We start from the raw sequence: 27992 nt of genomic DNA on the forward strand, positions 1-27992 counted from the left end.
CCACCACATCTGGCTAAATGTAGAGGTTTTAAAATTCACTTTTTTGTTTGTTTGTTTGGTGTGTGTGTGTGTGTGTGTGTGTGTGTGTGTGTGTGTTTTGCAGAACAAATTATAGGAATTCATTAAAGCAAAGCAAAACAAAGCTCCCGTAGCTGTGAGGAGTATCAAAAAGATTGATGGAGAGCTGCTACTGTCTAGGGGTTCATGTGGTACAGTTGAAGGTGACTTTTAATCTCATTGGCTACCAGTTAGAGGAGGAGAGCTTCTAGCCAGGTACCAGGTAAGACACCCAGTATCTTGAGACATCCATGCAACCTCTGTCCAGTCAAGATATTGATCACACTTTATTTCCTTTTTTAAAAGAAGTTGTAGCTCCAGATCATGCAAGCCCCAGTTTTGGTAAGATGCTATTTGTAAGCTTCGCACAAAGAGTTTGTTATTTGTGTTGGTCTGATCAAGGAAGTTGACTCAAGCCCCTTCACTTTTCTAGCATATGCATGTTTGCCCCAAGGTAAATGTGGGGACTTAGAATGTGTAGTTCCTGATTTTACCTGAAGATGGCATCCATCCCAAAGTTGTATGTGATTTGTATGAGGACTCTCTTCAAATTCACAAGCACTGTCATAAAATCCTTTCTACTGACTGGAAAATTTGTGCCATGTATGGTAAATGACTCTTCTTTAAGTGCTAACATGCTGACATGTTCTTCAGATGGTTGAAGATACACCTCTTCTTGGGCTGTGCTGATTCTCAAGCCATTTCCCTAAGGATGGTAAAAAGTATATCAAGATAAGATTGATAACCAGGCAAAAAAAAGTAAAACAAAAAAATTTGTATTTGGATTATTTATCCTATAAATTATTATCAGTAGGTTTTGGATTTTAGGTTGGCTTTCCTTATTGTTCCATGCATTTTCAGAATACATGAATTTAAATATTAGCTTTCACCAGATGCACTGCAAAGTATAAGCGTCTTGGTTTTGTATGATCCCACTTCCCTCATGAACTAAAATAACAGATAGCTGGCAAGGCCTAAGCATGCATGTGATTATAGGCACCCTGATTTTACACACGAACACAAAAATTATATATTTCGAAAATATTAGTTGATGGTAAGGACAATAGGGAAGGAAGCTTTACTTAATTAAGCTATTCGTGTAAAGGACTTCTATGTACATAAGTAAAACAAATAAAAAAGGTCTATATACAATGATTACAGTAGGAGACTGGCATAATAATAAGGAATATAGATTGATCTTGGACATTTAGTTTGTCCTTGTATTTGTTCATTCATATTAATGACACATAACTTCTTAATATCTATCTTAATATCTATCTAACTAAAAATTCAGACCACTTCATCAATTCTGAAAAACATTCATTTAGAGGGAAAAAAATCTGTCATTCTGTCACTGATCCACATGTTTGAAATGTTTAAGGGAAAGAATAACAGAGGCTGTTTACTAACAGGGGCTAACGTGACTTCTACCTTTCGGAATCATGAATGGAAATGCATGTGTATGCCTTTGAGTATGTGTGACTATGGGGCAAGGGTAGACATAACTGAAAAGGGAAGGGAGCACTTCTAGGATTACTCTTGGTTTCCAGCATTTGGGAATTGACTACGAACATCCAAACCCTGAAAGCAGTTTCTCCTATGTTTCATACCTAAATTGGGATTTCAAAGTCAAGCTTTAACTGTAGCCTATAGCTAAATGAACTGGTTTCAATTTTTTTTTCACTTATTTATGACTGATATAAACAAGGAAATAGTAAAATCTATGTGGAAGCAAGGGGAGATGTAAAATTTATATAAACTCTATAAATCAGCTTTCACCTAAACACTGTCATCATACTTATAGTCACAGAAACATGATCATCATACTGTAAATTTAAATTTATAAGTCGGGTCCAAAGGTTTCCATTATTATTAGAACCCAGTGAATATATTTAGTTTTCTAGATATGTCCTCAGAGTGAGACATAGGAATTACACCCAAAAAAAATTCCTAAGATTTTTTTTTTCTTTAGAATTACGTAAATTAATTTCAAACCAACCAGGTAAAAAGAGCCTGAGTAACCTGAAATGACATATGGTGTACTAGGGTTACAAAGCAATGTGCTTAGTACACTACCTCTAAGAGGACCATCAGCTGGAGAACATACTCTGTATCTTCTTCCTCTTCCTCGAGGTCATATGAGATGGTAAATGTCAACTGTCCTCCTACAGCTGGGAGCTACAAGAGAGGAGATGCATAATCATTATGGCACAGGAGATAGGTTATTAAATCATATTTTACTTATTATTTTTAAATAATTTTATTTTTCTATAGGGCAGTATTTGGAAGAAGCAGAAATCACCAGAGAAAAGAGTATTGATGACAGACATTTCTTTAGGAGTAACCTTTAAACGAAACCTTACCCATCAACTATAAGCCTGACATAAATATAAATTCATGTACTGTTTCCCCCAGTGTGGCAGGATTGCTGAACAGGTTAAGTTCCATGAAACCAAACACAGTCCTTTCTGTCATTTTCTCAGTCTGTAGTATGAGCTTTATAATTCCCAAAAGAATAAGGATCATTGTCAAAATTAAAAGATTTCTAGATTTCTATCCATTTTCTCTCCACTGTCTTTGGGTCTTATGCAGCCAATGAGGATCTCTCTCCATTTGAAGGGCATTTTACCAAGACCAAAAGCTAGATGAGCTTTTGTTGTTGGTCAAAGGAAAATAAAAAATTAGCATACGGGCTGGGGTTGTAGCTCAGTGGTAGAGTGCTTGCCTAGCATGTGTGAGGCACTGGGTTCGATTCTCAGCATCACATGTAAATAAAATAAAGGTACATTGAGAACTAAAAAATAAAATAAAATAAAATAAAAAGAAGATCAGCACCAAAATTTATATTAAAATGCAATCAAAATTGCCTAAGAAGTTATACTTACCCCTGTCAAACAAATAAGCTTAGTTTGAATGAAGGTTATTATTCCCTTTTCATTAAACGAATTTATTTCCTTCAAACATGCAAGCCAAGCCTCCTACAATAAGTGCTGGAGGTTTATATTTTCTGTCATTGAGAGTAACCTTGCAGAAACTTATAAAAAAAAAAAGGAATGCAATATCATTTATAGGACAGGAATCAAAATTGGAGCTGTGACTGACAGATTCAATGCTAATGCTGCACTTCTTACTTTAAAAATTCTACTCTAGCCTTGTAAATAAAGACATTCATAAAACAAAGTTGATGATTTGTATTCTGCTGTTTGCTCTTTGCTGACATGCAGAGACCCAGCTTTGCAGCCCTTGGCTCTCTGTGGCCCTTCATTGCAGACTCTGACCAGAAAGCAATTCCTGGATAGGCACTGGATAGAGGAGGAGGAGTCCTGATTCCTTTCAGAGTTGTTCCATTGGGACTGCACATAGCTTGCTATGGCTGATTAAACAGGATTTTAAATTGTAGCTCTGCACTGTCTTCTAAGAGCTCATTACATGGTGTTCTAGAAGGAACAGAATTTCTGAAAACTTTTATTTCCCTACTCCACTGAGAAATGGTCCCACTTTAATGTCTTTTCACATATAAAATAATAAATATCTGTCTGGACTATAGCATTTGGCATTATTGTGAGTAATGAGGGGTGAATATATATAAAAGGCTTTGGGTTCTATTTAAAAAGCATCCAAAATTTTACAGAGCATGCTTGTTCAAATCAGCCAGACATTTTCTCAATAAGAAGAATCCAAAAAGGCAGCAGAAAAAGAAAATGTTTTATATTTTTCAAAGAGGACTGGACTACTTAGAATTTTCTAAATTAATTAAATTATTCAGTCAGAGGTAGACATTGTTTGGGAAGAACATTGAAATATAGGTCTGTAAGATTCCAAAATATTTTGGACTTTCAAACATATTTTGATTATTTAAAATTTGCATTACATTATTTTTATTGAATATGCTTATCTAAAATTTAAAAATTATATTAACTAAGAAAATTCCTACAGAAAACCAAAGATAAAGAATTTTGAATTAAAGGCAATATTTTATTTTGCTAATAAAAGCCAAAATGTATATAATTTGAACATTCAGTTTTAAGACTATATATGAAACAAAAAAGTTCACTTATACTATTTGATTTTTAATATACTTTCTATACCTACTTGAAATATTTATAAAGTCTCATAACACATATATAATATGAGAGAGGAAAGGAAAGGAGTAATGGGGAAAAGAACTAAATAAATATATAAGAAAAGAAGTGTCTCATGCAGGTCAGTGATAATGTAAAATACAAGTAAGAAGTAGGCCCTCTATTCACTCTAATAGTAATGAAAAATTATGCTTTCACTCATACTTTATAAACCAATGTATTGCAAATTCTTTCAGGCATTTTGATAGCCATATTTTGGAATTAATAGAACATTTTTTGAATCACCTAAAATTTTTCACAAGTTAATCCAATTTACATCCTGCTAAATTTTGTGAAAGACAGATTGTTTTAAACATGTGTATGGTACTGTTACCAGATATTCTTCCCCATGGTAAAAGTACCAGTTTGTAGAGTATTAGAATCATTGTCTTTTTCCTTAACTCTAAAGGTGCATATTTATAATCATATCTGCATAACTACTTAGCCAAATACTGATTTCAGTAATTTTTAGAAAGGATGGCTTAAGATATTATCCAACAATTTAGAGATTGTATCTCTAGGAATAGCTCATTCTCAAAGTTGTTTTTTGTTGTTGTTGTTGTTGTTTGTTTTAGTTTTCCTACAAATCTGTAAAGCAAACTCTTCGTAAGAAGTGACATCAAGCATTTCCTAATGTTGCCACTGAATGTGTTTCCTTCAAAGAGTACATACTATTGTGTGGGACGCTATAATGAGTCAATTTTAAGAAAACAACTTCTCTTCTGAGGAATATTGATTTTTGGTGGGAAAGCTCTGGGAATATTCAGTCTATGTTGTCCTTTCCTAAACCTTTGAATGAAGACTGTTCTCCATTTCTCCATTCCTCCATATTCCAGATGTTACCTTTGTTAGACTGCTCCTTTCCCTTGCTTCCACAATCTCTTATAGACCTTTCAGTATCCTAACCCTCACTCTCTTCATCAAATTAAATGTGCACCAGAGTGCAGATCATCAGTTACCTTCAATTTCTCTTCCATACTTATTTATTACTTTATTGTCAAACTTGGACACATGAAGTATGGCACTAATTTTTTTTTTTTATTTTCTATCAATCCATCCTTTCTTATTTCATTTCCTGAATCCAGCCGTCCATTTCAATGGAGTAGTGCTCCATTGAAAGAGTGTCTTGATATGCCATATATAAACTATATAGCAACCAATAATGACCGCTTTTAAAATTTTATTTGTAACTGACATCATATTTATGCATTTTTGTGGGGTACAATGTGAGGTTTTGATAAATGCAAACATCAGTGAATCATCAAAGCATACTCATTATCTCATAAATCTATCATCTCTTTGTGGTAAGGACATTTATATTTTCTCTTCTAGCTATTTTGAAATAATCAGAGCAATATTGTTAACGATAGTCACCCTATCATGCAACAGAACACCAGAGCCCACTCCACTGGGTAACTGTGTACTCATTGGTCAATTTATCACTGTTCCTTTCTCTTTCCTCCTCTTTCCAGACTCTGGTAACAACAATCTACTAACTATATGACATCAGCTTCTTTAAATTTTACACGAATGCTATCATGTATTATTTATCTTTCTGTGCCTGGCTTATTTTACTTAAAAAAATGTCCTCTAGGTTTATCCATGTTGCTGGAAATGATGGGATTTCATTTTATAAATGGCTGAATTGTATTCCATTGTGTATATGCATCACTTTACCCATTCATTTTTGATGAATGCTCATTTTTGATGAATACTTAGGTTGATTCCATATCTTGGCTATTGAGGATAGTGCTGCAATAAACATAAGAGTGAAAATATCTTTTTACATAGAGTGATTTCATTTCCTTTAGATATATATATATATATATACCCAATGGTGGGATTGCTATATCATATGGTAATTCCATATTTAATGATTTGCAGAATATACTTACTGTTTTCCATAATATCTCCACTAATTTACATTACCACTAACAGTGTATCAGAGTTTTTCTTTTTGAGCAGCCACTATCGTATTTATTATTATTATTTTTTTTTTGACAGCAGCAATTCTAGTTGAGGTAAAGCAATATCTCATTATGATTTTTCATTTGTATTTCCTGCTGATGAATGATGTTGAACATTTTTTTACATACTTGTCCATATGTCTTCTTTTAGGAAATAACCTATTCAGGTCTTTTGTCCATTTTTAATGGATTATTTGGAGGGTTTGTCTGTTAGTTTTCTTTTTGTTTGGTCTTATATTATTGAGTTGTTTGAGTTTCTTATACACTTTGGACATTGATACTTTGACAGATGCATAGTTGCAAATGTTTTCTGCCATTCTGTAGGTTATCTCTTGACTGATTCATTTTCTGTACAGAAAATTCATACTTTGGTGTAATATCATTTGTCAATTTTTGCTTTGTTTGCTTTGAGGTCTTATCCAAACACATCCTTGCCTGACCAATGTCCGAGAATAATTTCTAGTCGTTTTACCATTTCTGGACTTAAATCGTTTAAACTGATGTTTGTTGTGTGGTAAGACAGAGGGGCCTAACTTCATTCTTTTGCATATGGTTATCTGGTTTTCCTAGCACCAGCTGTTGAAGATATTGTCGTTTCTCTCTCCATTATGAATTCTTAGCACCTTTTTCAAAAAATGATTTGGCTGATCATAAGTATGTAAAAACTACCTTTGTCTTTTCCATTCAGTTACATTGGTCTATATTTATGTTAGTATCATGCTGTTTTAGTTACTACAGTTGAGTACTATATTTTGAGATATTAATTCTTTTAATTCTATTCTTAATCTTATATGACATGTAATAGTTCTTAAGATTTTTTTATTCCTTTGTCATCCATTACACTGAACTTCCTCATTATTTTCCTTGTGTTGGACACAGCTATGCATTATTTAAATACATTTTTAAAAAATTATTCTATACTCAGTGAGTGACTGTAAGACTCTTTTTCATTCTCCTTTGGTTGTCACATTTCACATGGACTCCTCTCTCATGGACTGAACTACAACTAACCTAATTCCTCAATCTATGTCTTTTGGCCTAGGCTTTGTCCCTGTGTTAATCTGCTCAAGCCACTATAATAAAGTATCAGAAACCAAGTAGCTTAAATAACAAAAATGTATTTTCATAAAGTGCTGGAGTACTCACAGTGTACTTTAAGCTACGTCATATCTATGCTAAGCAAAGTTTTCAGTGGACACCAGGTAAGGTAGAACATGTCTATAATCCCAGTGATTTAGGAGGCTTAGGCAGGAGAATTGCAAGTTTGAGGTCAGCTTCAGCAACTAAGTGATACCCTGTCTCAAAATATGATAAAAAGGGCTAAGCATCTAGCTAAGATCATTCCTAGGTTTAATCCCCAGTAACATACAAATAAAAAAGCAAGTACTGCAAAAAAAAAAAAACAATGTGGAATAGAAACTAAGGGTAGCATTGTATGATCAGATACTTACATTTGAGAATTTGTATATAATTGGCCCTCTGTATTTTCGGGTTCTACATCTGGAGATTCAACCAATTTTTTGTTTTAGGTATAAATGTCAGTAGAATGTATTTTGACATACATGTATAATTTGGGGCTTGGTATACTCAAATCGTGAATTTTATCTTTGAGACTTTCAGATTATATAAAAACATCAGTCAATAATCAAATAAGGTATCTAGCATACTAATTATCTCATTTGGGGAAAATACTGATTTATGTAAATTTTTTTCAGTATTGTACATGCAGACAATAGAACATTTCATTTCCTCTAACTATTGAGGAACTAACCTGTTATCTTTCTATTGGCTAGAGAAATATGATTTTCCACAGGTAGAAGTAAGTGCAATTTTGTTTACATCAATGCAATTAATATGTTTACTGGGTGGAAGGGAGTATACTCACCAGAGATGAAAGGATATATCCCTTTCAAAGAGAAAGTGAATTTACTGAGAATAATTCATTCCATAAGGACCCCCACAAGACAGCCTTTTACCTCTCTCTCCATATGTACTAAGGGATATTCTTTTCAGAGGGATTCAGATATCAAATTGAGAAGGAATTTCCCACTGTAAACAGAGGAGCAGCACCCATGGTTTCCTGGAGATAGTTCAGAGTTAAGCCCTTCATTCTCCAGATCCTCAGCTTCACCTCATTAAGAAAAGAACAATACAAATAGCTGTTCCCCATGAGTACCTGTTTTAATTTTACCTTCAGGGGAAAGAAACAGCTTGTTTGCAAGTAACATTGTAGTTACTATGCACTGTATAACCTAATGTCACACATAACAATAGAGCGTGCCTGGCACACATTGCATTAAAGATTTAATGAGGCAAGGAAGTTTTCCCTCATGAGTGGAAAGAGCTAAAGGTAATTCATATACCTAAGCTTTACCAAAGTATTTTGTATGAGGCTGCTTGTGTTCGACTTTCTTTTTCCTCCCCTAATCTCAAGAAATATGAATTGCAGGATGAAGGATGGGATAACCTATTGAGGACAATGTATCTGGAGAGGAAATACATTTCATAAAATAAGCCTGGGATATTCAGTTCTCTGATGTCAGATTATCATCACTGTTATCCCACTAAATGGAGTTTAAAACCTAATATTTGCTTTTGCTTACCAGAACAAATACTTCAAGAGGGCTATACTAAAGTCAGATGAGGAAAAGGCTTTGTAATACTGAGCAGGATAAATTAAGCATATCTGCCAAACAGGGCAAGTGATTCATCTCTCTAGATTTGGAAGCCTCATAGCATTAACTCAAAAGGTATCCCTACCAGAAAAGTGTTTATTAATGCATCTGTTCAAAGAGATTTCTTTTAACATAGACAAATTATTCTGCTTCAAGGTTTTATTGTGTTCTTCCATACAATTATAACACTGAAATAGGAGTATTTTTTTTTTAATTTAAAGGTTGATAATTATTAGAATAGAACAAAGGCAAGAGGAAATAGAATTTCAGAGGGGCAGAATTAATATAGATAGTCTTAAAGTTGATCACTTTTAGTCCATAGAAAATGGACTGGACTAGGAGTTGTGGGTGTCAAGCAGAGATAGTACATCCCAGAAAAGTTGCTTTAGAAGGCAAGAGAGGGACAAAGAAGAAAGCCTTGGGGAAATGTCCTTTCTGCCCCCTTTTCTTCCTGCTTTTCCTGGCTTCTTTATTTCTTTTCCTCCTTTTTTCCTTCTTCTCTTTTATGGTAACCACTACACAGTTTCATAGTATGGTTGTTTTTTTTTTTTTTTCTTTTTCCCCACATGTGCAGGACTTAGAATTGGTTGGGGTAAGAGGGTTGAGTTTGCGACTGTTCTTTGACTTGACCACTATTATCAGTCCAATCTGATGATTGTGCATTCCTCTCTGTTTGGTATCATCTACATTTCCTAAGTATGAAGTGGCAATTAAAATTATTAATGTGACAAGGCCAAGAACAGAGTTCTTGGACGGATGTGTGGAGAGACTCCCTCAGCGTAACCTGCCCTGATGGACTAAGTGGTGTCCTCCTAGCTTCCTTTGCCAATTGAATTCCCTGGTAATATTTACTTCTCTCACAATTCACTCTAACTCTGCAAATTCATATTGACTACATTCTTGTCAATATTAACATGCTGCATTTCTTTTGGATAATGATAAGAGATATTCACTATAATGAATTGACAGGAGGTAGGAGTAATTGTGAGAGACATATACAGAGAAACTGAGGAGCCAATGTGTTTCCCATGTGAGTTTTTGTTAAATTGCTTCTTCACGTGAATAAGACTGACTAGTCTTCATCATAAATTTCCTGTCATCTGTGTAACAAAATAAGACCAAGTTATAATTCAAGGCGAATAGAATTTCAAGAGTTTTATCAGATCAGAATACTTTTGGTTGGAATTGAAAAACCAGACAACCAGTGGTTCTCCTAAAATAAGAAATCCAACAAAATTTGGTAGACAAACTGATTTTTAAGATACAGCAAATAGATATTAGTGGGGTTTTTTTTCATTTTTTAGTTGTCAATAGACCTTTATTTTATATATTCATATGGGGTACTAAGAATTGAACCCAGTGCCTTGCACATGCTAGACAGCCACTCTACCACTGAGCCACCACTCTAGCCCCAAGATATTAGTCCCCCGCCCCACTTATCTTTTATGAACAGATCTGTTTGCGGGCTTTTAACAATACAAGGACTCTGTGATTAGATTTGCTAAACGTTGCACAAAAATGATTCAGTACTTAAAAACCCAACATCTCATTCAATAAAATAACATTTAAGGTTTTCTTTAAGTTTTCTGACTTAGAGAATTACTCATTAATTTGTGACATGCCCTGATAAAATCTTGAGTTGAAACAGTATAATCTCAACAGATGTTGATTAAGGGTAGCAGCCAAATTCTCAAAACTGTTTTGTGTTCTCAGGCCCAGACTCAAAAACAGGGTCTTTGCAACAGCTGTTTATTTTCCATTTACTCACTTTCTGTTTGGATAGAACATTCCATTGGTCCTCTCGCTATGAGATAGATTAATTTATGTGCAAATATTCTGTACCAAAAATACATGTAATACATAATTAAACATTGATCTAATTGAATAAACCATAAATTATGGTTTCATTTACACACAGGTTGCTTATTGACTAAGGCTTAAATTTTTTTCAAGGTCCCTGCCAAGAAAATGGAAAACTGCATTCCCATGATATACTATATTGATAATGATTAAAATAGCAGAATACATTTTAATGCAAGTTCCATTAAGGTAAAAGAAACAGACTTATGATTCTTACATAAATGACAAATGGGTAAACAGAAAATGAATAATCCTTGTGAAAAATGTATAGGAATGCTGTGTGTGTGTGTGTGTGTGTGTGTGTGTGTGTGTGTGAGAGAGAGAGAGAGAGAGAGAGAGAGAGAGAGAGAGAGAGATTAGCATTGCTATTTTCTTTTGAATGTAAATTTTAGTTAACCTTTCTCTCACTGCTTGAGGATTTTCTTTTAAGCAAGTATTATTACCTTGGGTAGTATGTGGCTGCTATAGAGCTCTTTCCCCATTCTTTGCAAAGGGAAAAACGAGTATAGAAAACAGTTTTCATCTTGCCAGTAGGCAGACCTCAATACTAGGTCCTTTAACAGGCCTGAATATGGACTGGTATACTATATGTTCCAATGAGTTCAATTAATTTCAAGTTTCCGTTATTCAGATAGAGGGTACTTTGAAAGAGCAGTGAACTTATTTTCCGCAAAAGCAGAAGCCAGAACATCAGACTTGAAATACTTATTTGGATTTGATGCTAAATGTTATTGATCTACCACTATTTCCTTTTCTCTCCCAACTCATTCACAAACTGCAAGGTGGTTCTTTATTACAACAGTAGAAACAGCTGTGAATTTTAGAAGATTCGATTCCCAAAGGTGCAATGGATACTAAGTCACACTCCAGAGTAGAATCAACAGGCTAATAAATATATCCACGTTTCTTCCAGAATAAACAGATGGAGTTTTGCTATTATCTGACATGCGTATTAATACATGTTATATATAAATCACAGAAAAGATGAAGCTCATTCTTGGAGCTTTTAAAGTCCTAGTTTTGATTTTGATTTTGCCTGTCAGGGCTTTCTGCCCATTGGGAAAGCATTTTATGCTTTCAGAGCCTCAATTAATTGTCACTAAAATGAGCTGAATTACACCTTCCTCAGAAGTCTGTTTTGAGGATGACATGAGCAAATACACATAAAACTCCTCACCTGGCACCTAGCATGTGGTGTGCATTGAATAAATGCTGCCAGTCTTAATGTCTGAATAAGTATAGTTTTCAAAATTAATATACCACACATACTTCACAGTAATGGCAATGATATTTATTTCATGATTCTAAATGCACTTTAAAAACCTAAAGGTTTCTGGGAGAGAGCATGGCAATGGCAGCACTCAGGTCTCATTCACATCTGAATGCTCCCCTATGGTACTTTGCATAAGCATTTCACAGATAGAAGATCCTGCATAAATATCTGCTGCATTTTAATCAGGTTCATCACCATATGTCCTTTCAATGTACTATGCACAGAGAGAGCATAAAAAACTAGGATAAATTTGTATTACCTCATGAGATACCTGAGAGTGATTATTAAAACATGTCTTTATTAGTTTCTCTATTCTTATCTTTATTAGTCCTTGAAACAGATCCAAGTTGATGTGTCTATTTAAGCATTTTGGTTATTTGAGCCTCCTGTACTGCTGACCAGTAAACCATAAATGCATTTGTTTTAAAGTAAGGAACCTTTAGCATTTGGAAAGTTTGATCTGCCGTTGAAGGGGGAAAAATCAATATTTAAGTCATTTAGACATTTATACACATAAATCAACTATATGGCATTACTTTTTGCCAGCTTCTATATGCTAGGATAATAATGTAAATTCCAGCACCCAACACATATTTAATAAGTCATAAATATATTTTCAATATAATGATATATGAGCAAAGGACATATTCTATGAAGAAGAAATCTAGTGTGCAGATTTGAAGACGCAGTGGTCTAGCTGCAGTCATAGCTAGGCAGAGCACATCCAGGGTGCTGTGATCAATTCTTGACACCATCATTTAAGAGAGTAGTTGACAAATTAGAGTTCATCCAAAGAGGTGTGACTAGGATGCTGATGGCGCCAACAGCTGGACATGAGGTTTAGAAAGGTAATGGGAATATTTAACCTCAAAAAGAGAAGACTTAAAGAAAACAGCATTTTTTTTTTCCTGAATGGTTTGAAGGTTTATCAAGCATAAAAGGAAAGGAACTTGTTCTTTATAATGTAAAAATAGATTCTATGGGGAAAAAAAATGTCATGGAAGGGGGCATATTTTTCTTCAATATAAAAATTAACTTCTAATATCTAGAGCTGTTGAAAATGGGGAGCGACCCTGTGTAGGGCCATCTATCTCTGAAGGTAGACGAATAGAGTCCCATTAGTCTAGGAGGATAGGAAAGAAATCCCCACATCCACTGAGAGGTTGGATTAGATCTGATCTCACTGCACAACTTGTAATTCCACCATACTGTTTTACAGCTAATTTATTAACAGTAGGTTACTTAAATACTAGAGTTAATCCTCTGCAAGTTTTATTTTAGAACACCAGAATAGTAATGAGCCTTATGTACACCTGCTCCCAGTTCTGTGATTTCTAGAACAAAATCATATATAGGACAGAACAACACATTTCCCTAAGAGAAAATGATTTGTACGTACAGCGCCAGAAAGAGGGTAGCACCGTGGAGAAAGCACCGCTCTTAAGCTAGACTGCCTGCAGTGAAATATCCAGCTCTGCCACTTATTAGCTCTGTGTGACCGGAGCAAATTATCTGGGCTCTCTTATTCTAGAAGAAAATGGGGATGACACAACAGTCACTGCCTCCTAGGGTTGTTGGAAGGGTTCAGATGAATAATCTAAAAACAGTGCTTGCTGTGTTGTAAATGTTTAGTAAAGATGAGGTGTGACCATTGTTCTTGTTATTGTGAGTACCATATAAAATGTCTCCATGATTTTGTAACTTTCCAAAGCAAGGTACTCTGACAACCACACACATCGTTGTAACAAATCAATATGAACCAGGGTTTTTAAATTTAAAAGAAAATTTGAAAAAAAAAGTATGCAAAAAATTACTGTTTTATTTTAGCAAGAAATAAATAATATAAAATACAGGTAGGTCTCAAGGAGGAAGGAGACCCAGGCAGTCATGGTGGCACACAACTGTAATCTTAGCCACTTGGAGGCGGAGGTAGGAGGATCTCAAGTTTGAGGTCAGTTTGGGCAAGTTAGTGAGGCCAGGTCAGGTTGGGAAACAAAAAGGGCTGGGCATGTAGCTCAGTGGCAGAGCACCAACCCCATCGCCTCCGCATTTAATTCTTAGTACCAAGGGGGAAAAAAAGAGAGATTGAATTATTGTTCTATAGATGATCAAAGCTAACATTTGCATGTAACTTCAGAATTTTTGAAGCATACTTCGTAATTATTTCATTTAATTTCCAAATATAGTATAGGTTAGTTATTATTCTACTGTGTGGATGTATAAATTGAAACTCTGAGGTTGAAATGTTCAAGGTTACAGTGTTATTTTAGTGATTTTGATATATATCCTTGATTTATTTATTCACCTTTTTAACACTTCTCTCAAGATTCTCTCTCTCTCTCTCTCTCTCTCTCTCTCTCACACACACACACACACCTAAAATACACTCAAACACTGTCAATGGACATGATGTGTCAATAATTCAAAGATAAATGTGCAAAAGAATAAGACCTACTCATTCTAAACTTCGTCCATATATTTATTGTATGACTTTGGGTAAAGTAATTTATCTTTGAAGTAAAAGTTATTTTGTATCTAAGAGGGAATGAAAAATGATCCCTTGGAAAAAACTTTAATAACGATTCATGAGAGAAACATGTATAAAGCCTATTCTTCATTTTCTATATCAAGCATACAGGATTATTTAAAACACGATCTCTTTCTTCTCCTAATTATTCTGAGAATTCAATAAATTAAAAATAGGCTTTGTAAATTTGTGCTGTGTAGAAAAGAATATACTACTTCTTAACATTAAAATGTTCTATTTTCATTAATTCTAAAAGTAAAATGTTGCTACTATGCTATTTTTCACCCATTGAATTGACAAACATCCAAAAGTTTGAGAATATACTCTATTAATGAGGGGTTTAGGAAAACAAATACTCATATATAAAATATATGGGATCAACTTGACAACACATGTTAAAATTATAAATGAATATATATTTCAACATAGAAATTTCACTTTTAGAAATTCATTCAAGTTATACTGACACATGTAGAATATAACTGGGTTCATGGTTATTCATTGAAACAATGTTTGTAGGGGAAAAATACTTAAAATACCCTTATGTCCATCAATAGCAACAGGTAATAGATATGTTAATAATAATACTGATGGACATGATAGCTAACTTATATTGTTCGAAGTGCCACCCTCTCTGAAGATACAATCATATTTGCATGTATTAATTTATTTAATTCCCAACACAGAACTTTGTGATACAGGCATATTATTATTATTGTTACATTCATTTTAGAGACCAGAAAAGTGAAGTGTTAAATGATTCACAGCTTATTCAAGGTTTCAAAGGTACTGGTTGTGAAACCAGGATTTGATCCATCATAGTCTAGCACTATGGTCAATGTTTAACCTCTACTTAGAGCACTGAACAAACAGAAGAAAACTACCCCCCCCAAAAAAAAATTATATATTAACTGCTGGGAAAACTAGGTATTAACATGAAATTGGTTTTAAATTATATTAAATAAAAGCAAATTATACTGTGCTTATATAATGTGTATAGCATGCTAGCATTTATATAAAATGATGGGAAAGCTATACATATGCCTGTATGTATGTGAGTGTATAAGTGTATGCATGTAAATCCATGAGAGTATACATTATCTATTAAGACACAGAAGTGCAGAAGTAGTGAAAAGTTAACTCCTAAATACATGGTAACTATTATTTCAATATTATTTATCCCTCAGTTAATTTATCAGATGGAATGACTGCTACCTGGAATTGCAAGTGAAATATTTGATTTCAGCACTTGGAGATGCATGGGTTCTAACCAAAAATTATGTTTTATAAAGAGTGCCTTTAAAATATATTCAAAGGAATTTCTAGAAGAGTGGCATTGAGAAAACACAGTGAAAGGGAATCCCCCAGTGTTAGTGCTGCTTAGTCAGACGTGTTGATTTAAAAACACTTGCTTCTTAAGAATAAAACCAAAACCAACATATAGAACATACAAGTGAAACAAGCTAAAACAATGCCTCAGTTTGAGTCCTTCACAGAAAGATGGCTTTGAACAAATTATTTAACCCAGTGAGCTTTAAGATCTTTTCCACTGTGCAAATGTCAACAATATACCTGCTTATTTTACCATGTTACTTTGAGATCCATAGGAGGTAAGACTTAACTCATTTTGGAGATTACATATAGGTATGCTTTATTTTCTGACACCTTAAAATTTCTTGACCTCAATGGAGAATTTAAGGTTTCTTAAACAGAAATATAATGCTTCTCAGATCATACAACTTCAATGAAGTAATAAAGACTTCTTGTTTAACAGGGAAATTCTCCAGCACTCCTATGTGCAGAACTTTATTGATTATTTTGGCAAATACATTACCCAGTGTTTTAGATTTGTCTTAACTTCATCCCTTCTTATTTTCAGTAAAAAAAAAAAAGGGGGGGGGGAGGAGTCATTAGAATAAAATAGCCTTGCTAGGATCTTCATATATCGTCACCATATATATTATAAATAGGTCAAACTAGAGCCTTCCTAGACTGAGAAAGAGAAGAGGTGTAGAGGAAAGGAACAAGAAGAGCAAGAACAAGACAGAAAGAAAAACAGTGGCCAAAGTTTCAATATAAAGCCAAACATTTCCTATAAGATGTGTAAGAAAGTTGGTGATTTTTCTATTAAGTTCCTTAATTCCCATAAAGTGTACATTCCCTTTTTGAACAAAGGGAGTACAAACAGTGTTCTTTACTATTTTCTAAGAAAACAGAGTTCCTGGCACACAAAGGCAGACAGACCCTCAGGACACTCCAAAGTTCCTGCTAAGAGTTCAAAGTAGGTCTTGAAAGCCATCCTATCAATCACAACATGAAACACACTTTCTCACACTCTCATGGGGGTACATATATTTATGCAGCTTTGGATACTTATTTTCTTCATGTACTTTCACACCATGGTAGGGGACAAGTTTATGTATTCTATGAACTTTAACTTATTGCATTAGAATTTTTACTATGTACTTGATTTTGTATATAATTTCTAAGGATTTAGAATTTCTCTTGTTACTTTCTCTTTCTCTTCTCAATCATTACTGAACATCCTTCCCACAAAGAACAGATGTTTCTCTGTTTAAAGAAGACAAGTAATTTAACATTATAAATACCAATTCACATCTCAAGGTCATGGTCAAAAGCTTTTATGTCTCATTAATTTTCAGGCTCCTCATTAGTTTTTCCCATGGAGCTTCTATTTATATCATGGTTTGTACAAATGCATGGGACTTGTGTTATCAGTTAAAACAGAAGGCTATCTTTTACACTAATGACTAATATAAAACATTTCCAATTAAATGCATAGTACTTCATATAGTTGTTGGAACTGACAACAGCAAAAGTTTCTTGAATTCAAAGCTCAATGAGCATCCTGGTTCATTTAACAGCAAGTTCTACTGAGGAAGAAGACAGACAACAATTCTTTGAGTTAATCCCCACTCAAACTGCTATAGCACAAAAATATTGACCTTGATCTTTTTCCTAAATCAAATTAACCTAAGGAACTGACATAATTCTTGGAAGAGAGAGTTTTAAATTTAAAATATCAGGAATTTCTTAGAAATTCACTAAAAGTGATCAAAGAGAACATTATATATTCCCTCTAATCCTTGGTAGGCATTTATCCAATAAGTGAGCAATATTTAAGAATATGTGCAGCATCCTATCATTTCTGAAAGTAATTTTATTTGGGACTAATCAATCAAGTGTCAAGAGATTGATTTAAATCTTATTGATTATACTTTTTTCCTCATCTGTCAAAACATTTTAGATATTGTTTTAACCCTAATTACCATTGAGGAAAAAAAAAATGGTCTAGGGAAGATACATAATCTGTCAAGTCAAATTGCAAATAATGGCAGAGAACCTGGGTCTTGGATTTTACTCTTATTTCTCTACATTTACTCATAGTTTGGGAAAACTTGTTTTCTGTTCTATGTTATTTTTTACATTTTTTTTTAATTCTTTCATTGTCACACCAGTGACTCTTGTTGGGGTTTTGCTCCTCGTCTTGAGTTGGAATAGGTTTGTGGCTACTTTAAAAAAAGGAATATTGTACAAAAAAAAAAAACTCTGTAATTTCTGAAATTTGGTTATAAAGATTATTGAGCTTTTGTCTTGTTTTATGGGTACATATTCTTCTAGAGCCATGTGATACTAGGAAGGAAGTATATCTACCTGAGGCCATCATGTTTGGGGGAAACCTAAACCACATAGTTAAGTTATGTGCAAGCTGCCTGGTTGTCAACCCCAGCACAGACCAACCCTTGTTATTGTAGTTCAACTACCAGATATGTAAATGAAGAGACCACCAGCCACTTCCCTCACCCATACTGATTTGAATCTGCCCAGGTGAAACCAAGATATGGAACAAAGACAGGCTATCTCTGCAATTTTTTGCCCAAATTCTTAGCAGCAACATTTTTAAGCATATTAAAATAGTTTTTTTTTAAACACCAAATTTGCAGTGCTTTGGTACTTCAGTTATCAACAGGTTACTAGAACATTCTAGTTCTCAGTTTTCACCCATTAATAATGAGTAGGCTGTCTTGATTTAGATACCACCAGTCTAAATTGATATAGTCCTAACCTTTGCTTTTTTTATCTTTATTTGTTGGAATTTTCTTTTTTTTTTTCTTTTTTGTACCAGGCATTGAACCCAGGGGTGCTTAACCACTTAGCAACTCCCAAACCCTTTTTTATTTTGTATTTTGAGACAGGATCTCACTAAATTGCATAGGTCATCGCTAAGTTACTGAGCTCAGCCTTGAAATTCAGATTGTCCTCCCTCAGCTTCCCAAGCCACTGGGAATAGAGGTGTGCACCACCACACCCAGTGGAACCTATCATTTTTCTTTCTTTTTATTTTATTATTTTTATGAGCACAGAATAGAATGTATTTGTGCTATCATATTTGTGCTGAATTTCTTTAAAACAAAGGCCTCTGTATATAATCATGCAACTTATTTATTTAAAATAATATATCAAGAAGCAAATAAACAACACAAGGCAGATGAGGAATTTAACTCTTTCAAAAAAAAGTGAAAAAAATCTGGCAATATATTTTAAATTTATTTGATAAAATTTAAAAATTGAGATAAAGAACATCTAGGCAAAGTATTATTTATGCAAAGTAAGTTGATAATAATTTTTAGCAAATTAATACCATAATAGACATTTTAAAAGTTACATTATATTTAGCTAATGAGAACTGAAGAAATGTTAATATATGCCCCATAATCATTAGACAAGAACATATATCATATTATTAACTTTTCTAATATCTTGTTTTATATATCTGACATTCAAGAAAATCCAATCATTTTCCTGGACCAAGTAGAATTCTCTCATAATTTTAGTTATTATTAAGTAATTCAACAACATATAAAATAAAACATATTTTAATATATAAGTATAAATATAAGGAGATAAGCAAAAAGAAATGATATATTTCTATTTTGGTACAATTCACAAAAATATAAATCTCTTTTTCATATCACAGCCTGGTAGCTCTGCCAATAGATGACAAAGTTGGGGTGAAGTCACACCTTTTGGAGAGAGCTGACCATGTACAGCCAGAAGAAATCAAGTGCCTGAAAAGTCTCTGAGTCATCTTGTTAGAACTCATTTACTCCTCACTAAGGTTGGTGAAAGCAAAGCAAAACAAAACTAGCAGCATAATAATTGGTAAGAAGCTATTCTTCTTGTCTACAAACTCTAAGTACTGAAATAACTAAATTTTATTTATTTTAGTCTAGTTCAATTGATTCTAGGCTTCTTTGTCTCTAGAAGTTTCTCATTTGTCATACAAATGGCCAGGTAATTTGAATGCAAAACAGATGTAGATGGGTCAACTAAGTTTTTGTAAGGGTTTGAAATATGTAATTATCTTTTAAACATTTCAGAAATATGTTCAAGAGTTTACTTCCAATTGTATTACATCATGAATCCTTGCCTAAAATAGAGTCAAATCAGATTAACCCTCTCATTCACTCAAACTTACAAACCTCAATTTATAGTAGGTCATTGATATGAATTCAGTTAAGTAATTGACAGAGTTTTCTTCCCTTTATATATTTTCTTAGAGATAGAGTCAACAATCAGGTTTATGCCTCTTAAAGTGTATAACACTGTGGTTAATCTATTGAATAAAATGCATTCCACATAACTGAATTTTCTAAGCAGCACAAAAGAACCTGCATATTAGCAATGAGCATATTAACTTTGGTGTTCACAATGACATAACTTAATTTTAAAATGTAGTTTTGATTTCACAACTGTTCATGAAATAGACCCATCCAGATAAACATTTTGTGCTTTAATAAAATGTACTCATGCAATCTAAACTAGCTCCATGTTAATGGATTTCTTATACCAGAAAAAGGAGAAATACCATTATTAGTCTTTTTTTAACTTATGTCCTATTTTTCATTGTGATATTTTGATCATCTGAACTCTGTGATAAAAGTGAAAAACTTGCTGGAGTAGTGGCATGTCTGTAATCACAGTGTTTTGGAGGCTGGGGCAGGAGGATCATGAGTTCAAAGACTCAACAACTTAGTGAGGCCTTTAAACAATCTAGTGAGACTCTTTCTCTAATTAAAAATTTTTTAAAAGGGCTGGTAATCCCTGACACAAGAAAAAAAAAAAAAAAGAGAGAAAAACTCACAAAGTTAGCACAATGAGATGCCGTCAGATGGACTTCTATGTAACACTCAAACTGGATTGGGCAAATTATTACAATGAATGATTCACTTTTTGAGTTTCAATATACATGTGTAGAATTGTGTAGACATCATTTAAATGGAATATTTGGATGTTAATTATTTGTGGCTCTTCTAATTATAAATGTAGTATTTTTATATAATATGCATATATCTACAGCTCACAATTCTGTAGATAGAAATGCAGTCTCATTAACACTGTTGTCTAATAAAGGTAGTTCTTAGGTACCTTCAATCTCAAAGCAAATCTGTTCTGGCCCCTCACCAAGATATCTCTCCACTACTCAGCTATTGGTGTTTGCATAGAGAATCCCATTTCAGGCAAATCTGCCCTTCACCTCCAAGGTATCAAAACCCCTCTTGATTACAGGTGGGAGAAAATAGCCCTTCCTCCACCATGTATTACAATTTGTCTTACTGTATTTTCCTCCAAAATATCTCTCCTTCATTTCCAATTATAGCTTTTTTTCTCTCTTAGAATAAGTTTTCAAACCAGTTTTTCAAAGCTCCCAGTGAAGCGGAAAGAGGGAAAAGGGGCAGATACCATGAAACCTCTATGGTTTTTCAATTCCCAGTTTTGTGCATGAAATACATCTCACTTCCTGTATTCAAAGAAGAAAGTATCCGTATGGTATTAGTATCCAGATAGTATTAGAAAAGTTTTCCATTGCTTCTCAACAACCTTAGAAGCTGAAAACATTACAAATTTTACAGTTCCACAGATGAGGATTTGAACATGGATCTTCTGGTTAAAATTACTAAAATTCCAATGTCAGAAGGAATACATTGCTTTCTGGAGCTTCTAGAGGAGAATCCATTTCCTTGCTCACTCAGGCTGTAGGTTCTGTGGTTACAGACCTGAAGTTCCTGTATCCTTGCTGGCTGTCAGCCAATACCCTCTGCCAGCTTCTAGAGGTAGCTTGCATTCCTTTGCTCACAGGTTCCTCCATTGTTAAGATTAGCAATAGCAGATCAAGTGCCTTTCCTTCTTTAAATCCCTACTTCTAGACCAGTAGAATATAAAAAGGGAATAGGAGGAAGGGAGAGGGAAGAAACAAGGAAGGTACTGGGGAATTAAAATGACCAATTTATATTGTTCTACTGTATGTTCTATTGTATTAACGTATGTATATGGAACAACAATTCCCACTGTTTTGTATAATCACAATGCACTAATTTTAAAAAAAAGGAAAAAAAAATACCTTCTTGTTTTTCTACTATCATATCACCCTAAGCCCCTCTTTAGCTTTTCTCTTCCACTTTGAACACTTTACGTAATTAGATAGATCCACATGGATAATACAAGACAATCTTTCTATGTTAAGGCCTTAAAACTTTATCATATTCACAAAGCCCCTTTTGCTACATCACACACAGGTTAGGGAGATGGGGATGTGGGCAAAATTTTTTTTTCAAGGGCACATTCTTTACTCTACCACATATATTAATCACTATTAATCAATATAATGATATAAATAAATTCACATGAGGAGTTCACTAGCCACCAGTTCTGCAAGTAGACCCAGAATTCTCATTTAGAATCAGTTGCTGGGATGACAATTTTGAAGTAATACAATTATAATTGTGGGGGTCGATATGGAGAAGGATATAGGAATGTGCATATATTGATTTGTTCAAAGATATGAGATGGCTGCACAGTTCTTGGGGAGTAATAGAAGTTAGCAGATTAAATCATAACACCTAGAGAAGGAAGGTTCACATTGAAAATTCTGACAGGCTTCTAGCAATAGCACTGCAGTCCTAGCAGATACTGCTATAATAAGAGCATACACCTTTCTCTATCTAATGTCATTTTGCTGAGTTTCAGGCAGGGAGAAGCTGAGAATTCCTTGGAATATAAATTATGTCAGAAGTAAGAGTTAAACTCCAAAATAAATTCAGTAAAACTTAAAGTGACTTTTCTAAGCTTAGCACATATACACACAAATTAGGACCATATTGTACATGTGGTATATGGTGATACTATTCTGCCAAACAAGAAAATGTCTTTTTAAAATAGCTGTTTTTTAGGTTATTGAGCTAAAGGAAAAGAACATTTTATAATATAGTTTTGATCAAGGGGACATAAGTGACCACTATATATTTATATCACTTTTGCAGTATATTTAGAACTACATATATATTCGGCAAATATACTGATGGTAGCTACATGGATGCAAAATACATCTTTTTATTGGTTAACAAATGTCACCAATATCGAATGACACGCCATTTTAGAAGTTCAAAAATTTTTGAAGCTTTTAAGTAATTTGATGTGTAATATATGCTAAATAATCTTTTGGAGGGCATATGTTCCCCTAGATTGTTTTGTATTAAAAAAAAATATCTAAGCTTTCAATTTTAGTCATCAATGTGGAAAGAGAAAGGAAGAAGTTGTGCAGACAGTTTGAAGATCTACAGCATAAAAGAATAAAGTGTTTTTTCTAAGAAAAAGGTGGATTCCAACAGTGCTGCCTTAGCAACCTGAAACCATCCAGTATCAACACATCCGGGTTAAAATGAGCAACCATACCATACAGTTCTTTCTTCAAGTGATTAGCTCATTTTTGTGCAGTTTACTATAAATGGAAAAAATGAAAAAGCATATTTCAGACCACTGTGAAAAGATCAAATTAGGTAATAGAATAATCAGCATTATGAACACTTGATGCATTCCAGACTCTCATTTGAATGCTCAATACATTCCAGTTATTTCTATTATTATTTAAGCCTAACAAACAGAACCAGGTAAATGAATGATAGAAATTCTTGTAAGTCCAGTTAAGTATAATTTCAGAATGTTAAGTTAACTTCTCCTCACTGACCTCTATCTTGTACTAGTTATAATAAGTAGATAGTTGGACTTATTTTTGTGTTTGCAAAGGCTTTTAATGTTAGATTGATTACCTCACTGGGGAGGCACATAAAAAAATTCATTTCAATGAAGTAAAACCATAATGGACTTAAAAGCTGTCAAAGATTACATATTGTTCCTTTAATTTGTGGTGAAATGAGCCAGGATACTAAACATTCTCTAATGCTTTTTATAGTCCCATGAAACAAAAACTTGTCTTGTCTAAAACGCTATTAGCATTTTGGAAGGCAGGGGGAAAATGGAAATTGGTATGGCCTGAGGCTTTTCCACCACCATATTGAATTCCATGGTCAATCATTTTGATCCCTCCAGTGCACTCAATCTCAGCTCCCTGGGCCCTCTTTAGTTTCATTGTACTTTGTTGGGTAATCCACAATCTTAATTAAATTTACTAGTCTACCTTCTTCCACACTTGGAATTGTTGAGTTGGAAATATCTGACGAAACATGTACTGCCTTCTATGGAACACCATTTTCCATCTGAGATGATTAAACTGACATGGATCCTTAATCCTATATGGTCCATTTTCTCTCCTATGTTCTTGGATACTCTTTTACCCCTTTTCCTTTCTTTGCACAGCTCCAAAATCTGCCTCCCATATTCTCATGCTGACTTTCTATTTTTTTCTAGAAATATAAAGGCCAACAGAAGAGAGCATTTCACACTTCTCAGTACCACTCAATCCACTTAAAATCAGCTGTGTTCTTTTTGTTTTCTTGAAACAGCTGGCTATACTTGATGGATCAATATCCTTTCTCCTTATTCTCTCATCAGTCCATTCCAGTCAAGTGTTTGCCCCCATCACTCCACTGAAAGTGTACTCTCAACATCTCATTCCTTATTTTATTTGATCCCTCAATAGTATTTGACTGAGTTGATCACTATCGGTTAACTCTTTTGACTTTCAGAACCTCAGCATCTTGGTTTTCATTTTACCTTTCTGAGTACTCCTTTTTAGTTTTATTTCTGATTCCTTCTTAGTTTCTTATTCTCTAAATCAGAGATTGCCACCATCTCAGTCTTCAGATCTCTTCTCTTGTTTATATTTACTTTTTTTTATTTTTTGGTTGTTTCATCTGTTCTTCTGATTTCACTGACATCTATATTAATGACAACTTTAAAAAAAAAAATTCAATTTAGCTCCTTCCCACTGAATTTCGGAGTTGTATGCTACCATTTTAACATCTCCACTTACATGTTTAGTAGTCTTTTCTAACTTAATTTAACTAGCCAAATTGAGCCACTGATTTTTTTTTTCTCCAAAATATGCTCTTCTAATATCTTCCCCATCTAAATCATTGGCTCTATTCTCTCAGTGGAGCAGGCTCATAATCTTGAAATGATCTTTGACTTTGTCTTTCAAGTTTCATAGCCAAACTGTCAGTACCTCCTTTTGGCTTTATCTTTAAAATACATACAAAATAAAACCACTCTTAAACACCTCCACTGCCACAACTCTGATCCAAGATATTATATCTAATGACTGGCTGATTACAAAGTCTCTTAACTGGCTTCCCTATCTCTCTTGACTCCTTTCAGCCTATTCTCAGCGCACTGATCACTTGACTGTTAAAACACAAGTCAGATCATGTATTTCCATGCTCAAACTGTGAGAAAAATATGAAGACATTAATTACCTTGGCCCAAAGGCCTAAAACATATTTTCCCTCCTCATTTTATTCTGTTCTTCTCTTCCTGTACCCCTTATTCTGTGAAGATTCCATTCACATTTATTTGTCAGGACCTGTACATGTGCTTTTCTCTTGCACTAAGATCTTCTTGCCCCCAGATATCCACTTGAAAGTATTGAAAGATCTAATATTCCTTTATATGCATTCTTATGGCAAACATACTTCCTGGACTTTAGAGATGTCTGATTTGGATTTTTTTTTTTTAACCCATATATTTTGCCAAACATTTAGGGCATTCTTATGGTGTCTTAACTCAAACTCATGAAAATCAGCAAAATATCAGGAATTTGTGATGTAATGTAAAACTGTTAAATAATGGCTATCCAAGCCATTATTTCACTATGAAATATGTTAGTTTGGGGTCTTGCATATAAATATTTAATAATATTAATTTTTCATTTAATAAATTGAATAATGAATGATAGGTACTGTTTGATAATAAGTATTTAAGTATTAACATTTATCTAAATTTAAAAACCTGCCAATGTAAACATTATCTGTCCATATTCTTTCATTCAACATAAAATATGGAAAATGAATAACACTGAAATGTTTTTAAAGAGTGGTTTCATCTTTCCTCTAATAAAAATGCTTTCACTGTAATTCTCTCATTTGTTTTACCTATGACTAAATGACAATTGTATAATAGCTGAGATCTCTTCATCATAATCACTTTTCAGAAAGTACAGAATCACATTAGAAATTTAATGAATGTTATTGAAGAATGAGGAAAATCATTATTTTAACTTAGAGCCTATAGCTATCTTATATTGGAGAAGTAGTTTACCTCTAATTTATAAAATTTCCCCAGAATTTTAACAAATAGCTATAATTTAGCCAGTTTTCAGAAAGGCTTTATAAATTGCATGAGTATATCAAGTGTATGTCAAACTTTATAAACCATGATGTACAAAGTTCTATTGACTATAATAAACAGTATCGAATACCTATTATGTCTAAAGGAAGCATGCATAGGGAAGGAAGGTAAGCACAAGAGGAACAAAACATCATTCTTTCCATCAAGAACTTTAAAACCCAAAGGAGTAAAAACACTGAACAAAATCAATTTTTTCATGATAAAGTATTTCAATCGGAATATCATTAGTATTTTACTGAAAATATGCACGTGCTTATGTTTTGATATATTGAGTTAATTGGGATGTCACTTGTGGTAGCAAAGCTGCTCTTAGTGTCATCTGGAATAATGAATTGGGTATATTATCTGTCTTAATCTAGTTTATACTTTATATGTCATTGCTTCAAGTTTTGATTCATTACTTACACTTTCTGTACTTGCATTAAAATATGTGATGACTGCTATGGTAATGAAAAGTTGATGTTTCTGTATTTAAAAAAAAAAACAGATCAGTGAATTCTGGAGAATTTAGTAAGGTGAGCAAAAAGCCTTTGACTTTGGGATGATACAAGTTGTACTACACGTAGCCACTGTCTCCTCCTTTGTGCATCCTGAAGGAACAAAGGGAGAAAGATACCTCTTTGCTCTACTAGGTTCACAGCAGGAGACCAAAATACAAACTATTGGCTATTGGCCCAATCTTATTTTTCACAAGTGACTTTGAGAGAAATTTTGTGAAACTTTACAAGATCCATTTGTACCTAACTTCAGAATTGTATCTTAAAGCCGTAGAGGCTGAACTGTCCCAAGACTTTAAGTATAAAGTTCTGTCCATGAATGACATTCTAGAATAGATTAGGCACTAGGGTTTCCCAGAAACTCTTGATATTAAGTTTTTTTTATCATTACTTTCTGTTAAAAATATTCAAAAGTGTCTCAGCCAGATTTTCCAGTGATCTTATTTCAAAGGAGGAAGTGTTTTCTATTTAAAATGAGCAGAGTGTTTCAAATGAAAAAAAGATCTAATTTGATCAGAACTTGATAAGAGATGATCTCCATCTATGGAAAATACCATAGGTAACGTTTATAGGAGAAAGCTGCTTTGGATAGAGTTATGCATTGCTCTTTGGTAGACATTTTTTTTAAGTATTTATTTTTTTAGATGGACACAATATCTTTATTTCATTTTCTTTTTTTCAAAGAGAGAGACAGAGAACTTTTTAATATTTATTTTTTAGTTTTCGGTGGACACAACATCTTTAGTTTATTTTTATGTGGTGCTTAGGATCGAACCCAGTACCTCATGCATGCTAGGCAAGTGTGCTACCACTTGAGCCACATCCCCAGCCCCTTTGGTAGACATATTGAAGGTACCCTGTTAATACTCACTTTTCTGATTTAAAAGGAATTCAACACAAAGTGAGCAGGTAATTGCTTAAAAAAAAATTGAAAGATTGACCAAACAATTTAAATCATGTGCATTTACATAAGTAACATAATTACAAATCTTACATACACAGACTATGTAGAAACCAGACATTGGGATTTGTATGTGAAAAAGAAATATGTGTTTGAGATTCTAAAAATGCATATTTTGTGTTTAAAACACATTCCCTGTCTTTACCTATATTTGAAGAACATAATTAAACAGACTATTTTCTTGCTATGAAACCTAATTTTCACAACAAAGGCCTTAATACGTCTTGGGTATAATATGTATTTCTGATAATTGCAACCCCTTTTGAGTATTTTTGATAATTTGAAAGTATTTCCTAATTGTTCAACAAAAATCATGTATCATATGTAAAATATTAAGATTTTCACATTATACTAGTGTTCTTTTTACTTTTTAAGTAAATATTTGTTGTA

General features: G+C 33.6%; 1 protein-coding gene across 1 annotated transcript in view; it reads right to left on the reverse strand.

The window, feature by feature from the left end:
* Positions 1–27992, reverse strand: part of Lama2 (laminin subunit alpha 2) — a 571380-nt gene that overhangs the window by 265255 nt on the left and 278133 nt on the right. Inside the window, exons 13-14 of the mRNA XM_071613037.1 lie at positions 2134–2235; positions 552–763 (exon numbers count right to left, since the gene is read on the reverse strand). Coding sequence (XP_071469138.1) covers positions 552–763; positions 2134–2235 — 314 coding nt within the window. The remainder of the gene's footprint in view (positions 1–551; positions 764–2133; positions 2236–27992) is intronic.

Source organism: Marmota flaviventris, chromosome 6 (genome assembly GCF_047511675.1).
Source record: "Marmota flaviventris isolate mMarFla1 chromosome 6, mMarFla1.hap1, whole genome shotgun sequence".
NCBI classification, from domain to species: domain Eukaryota; kingdom Metazoa; phylum Chordata; class Mammalia; order Rodentia; family Sciuridae; genus Marmota; species Marmota flaviventris.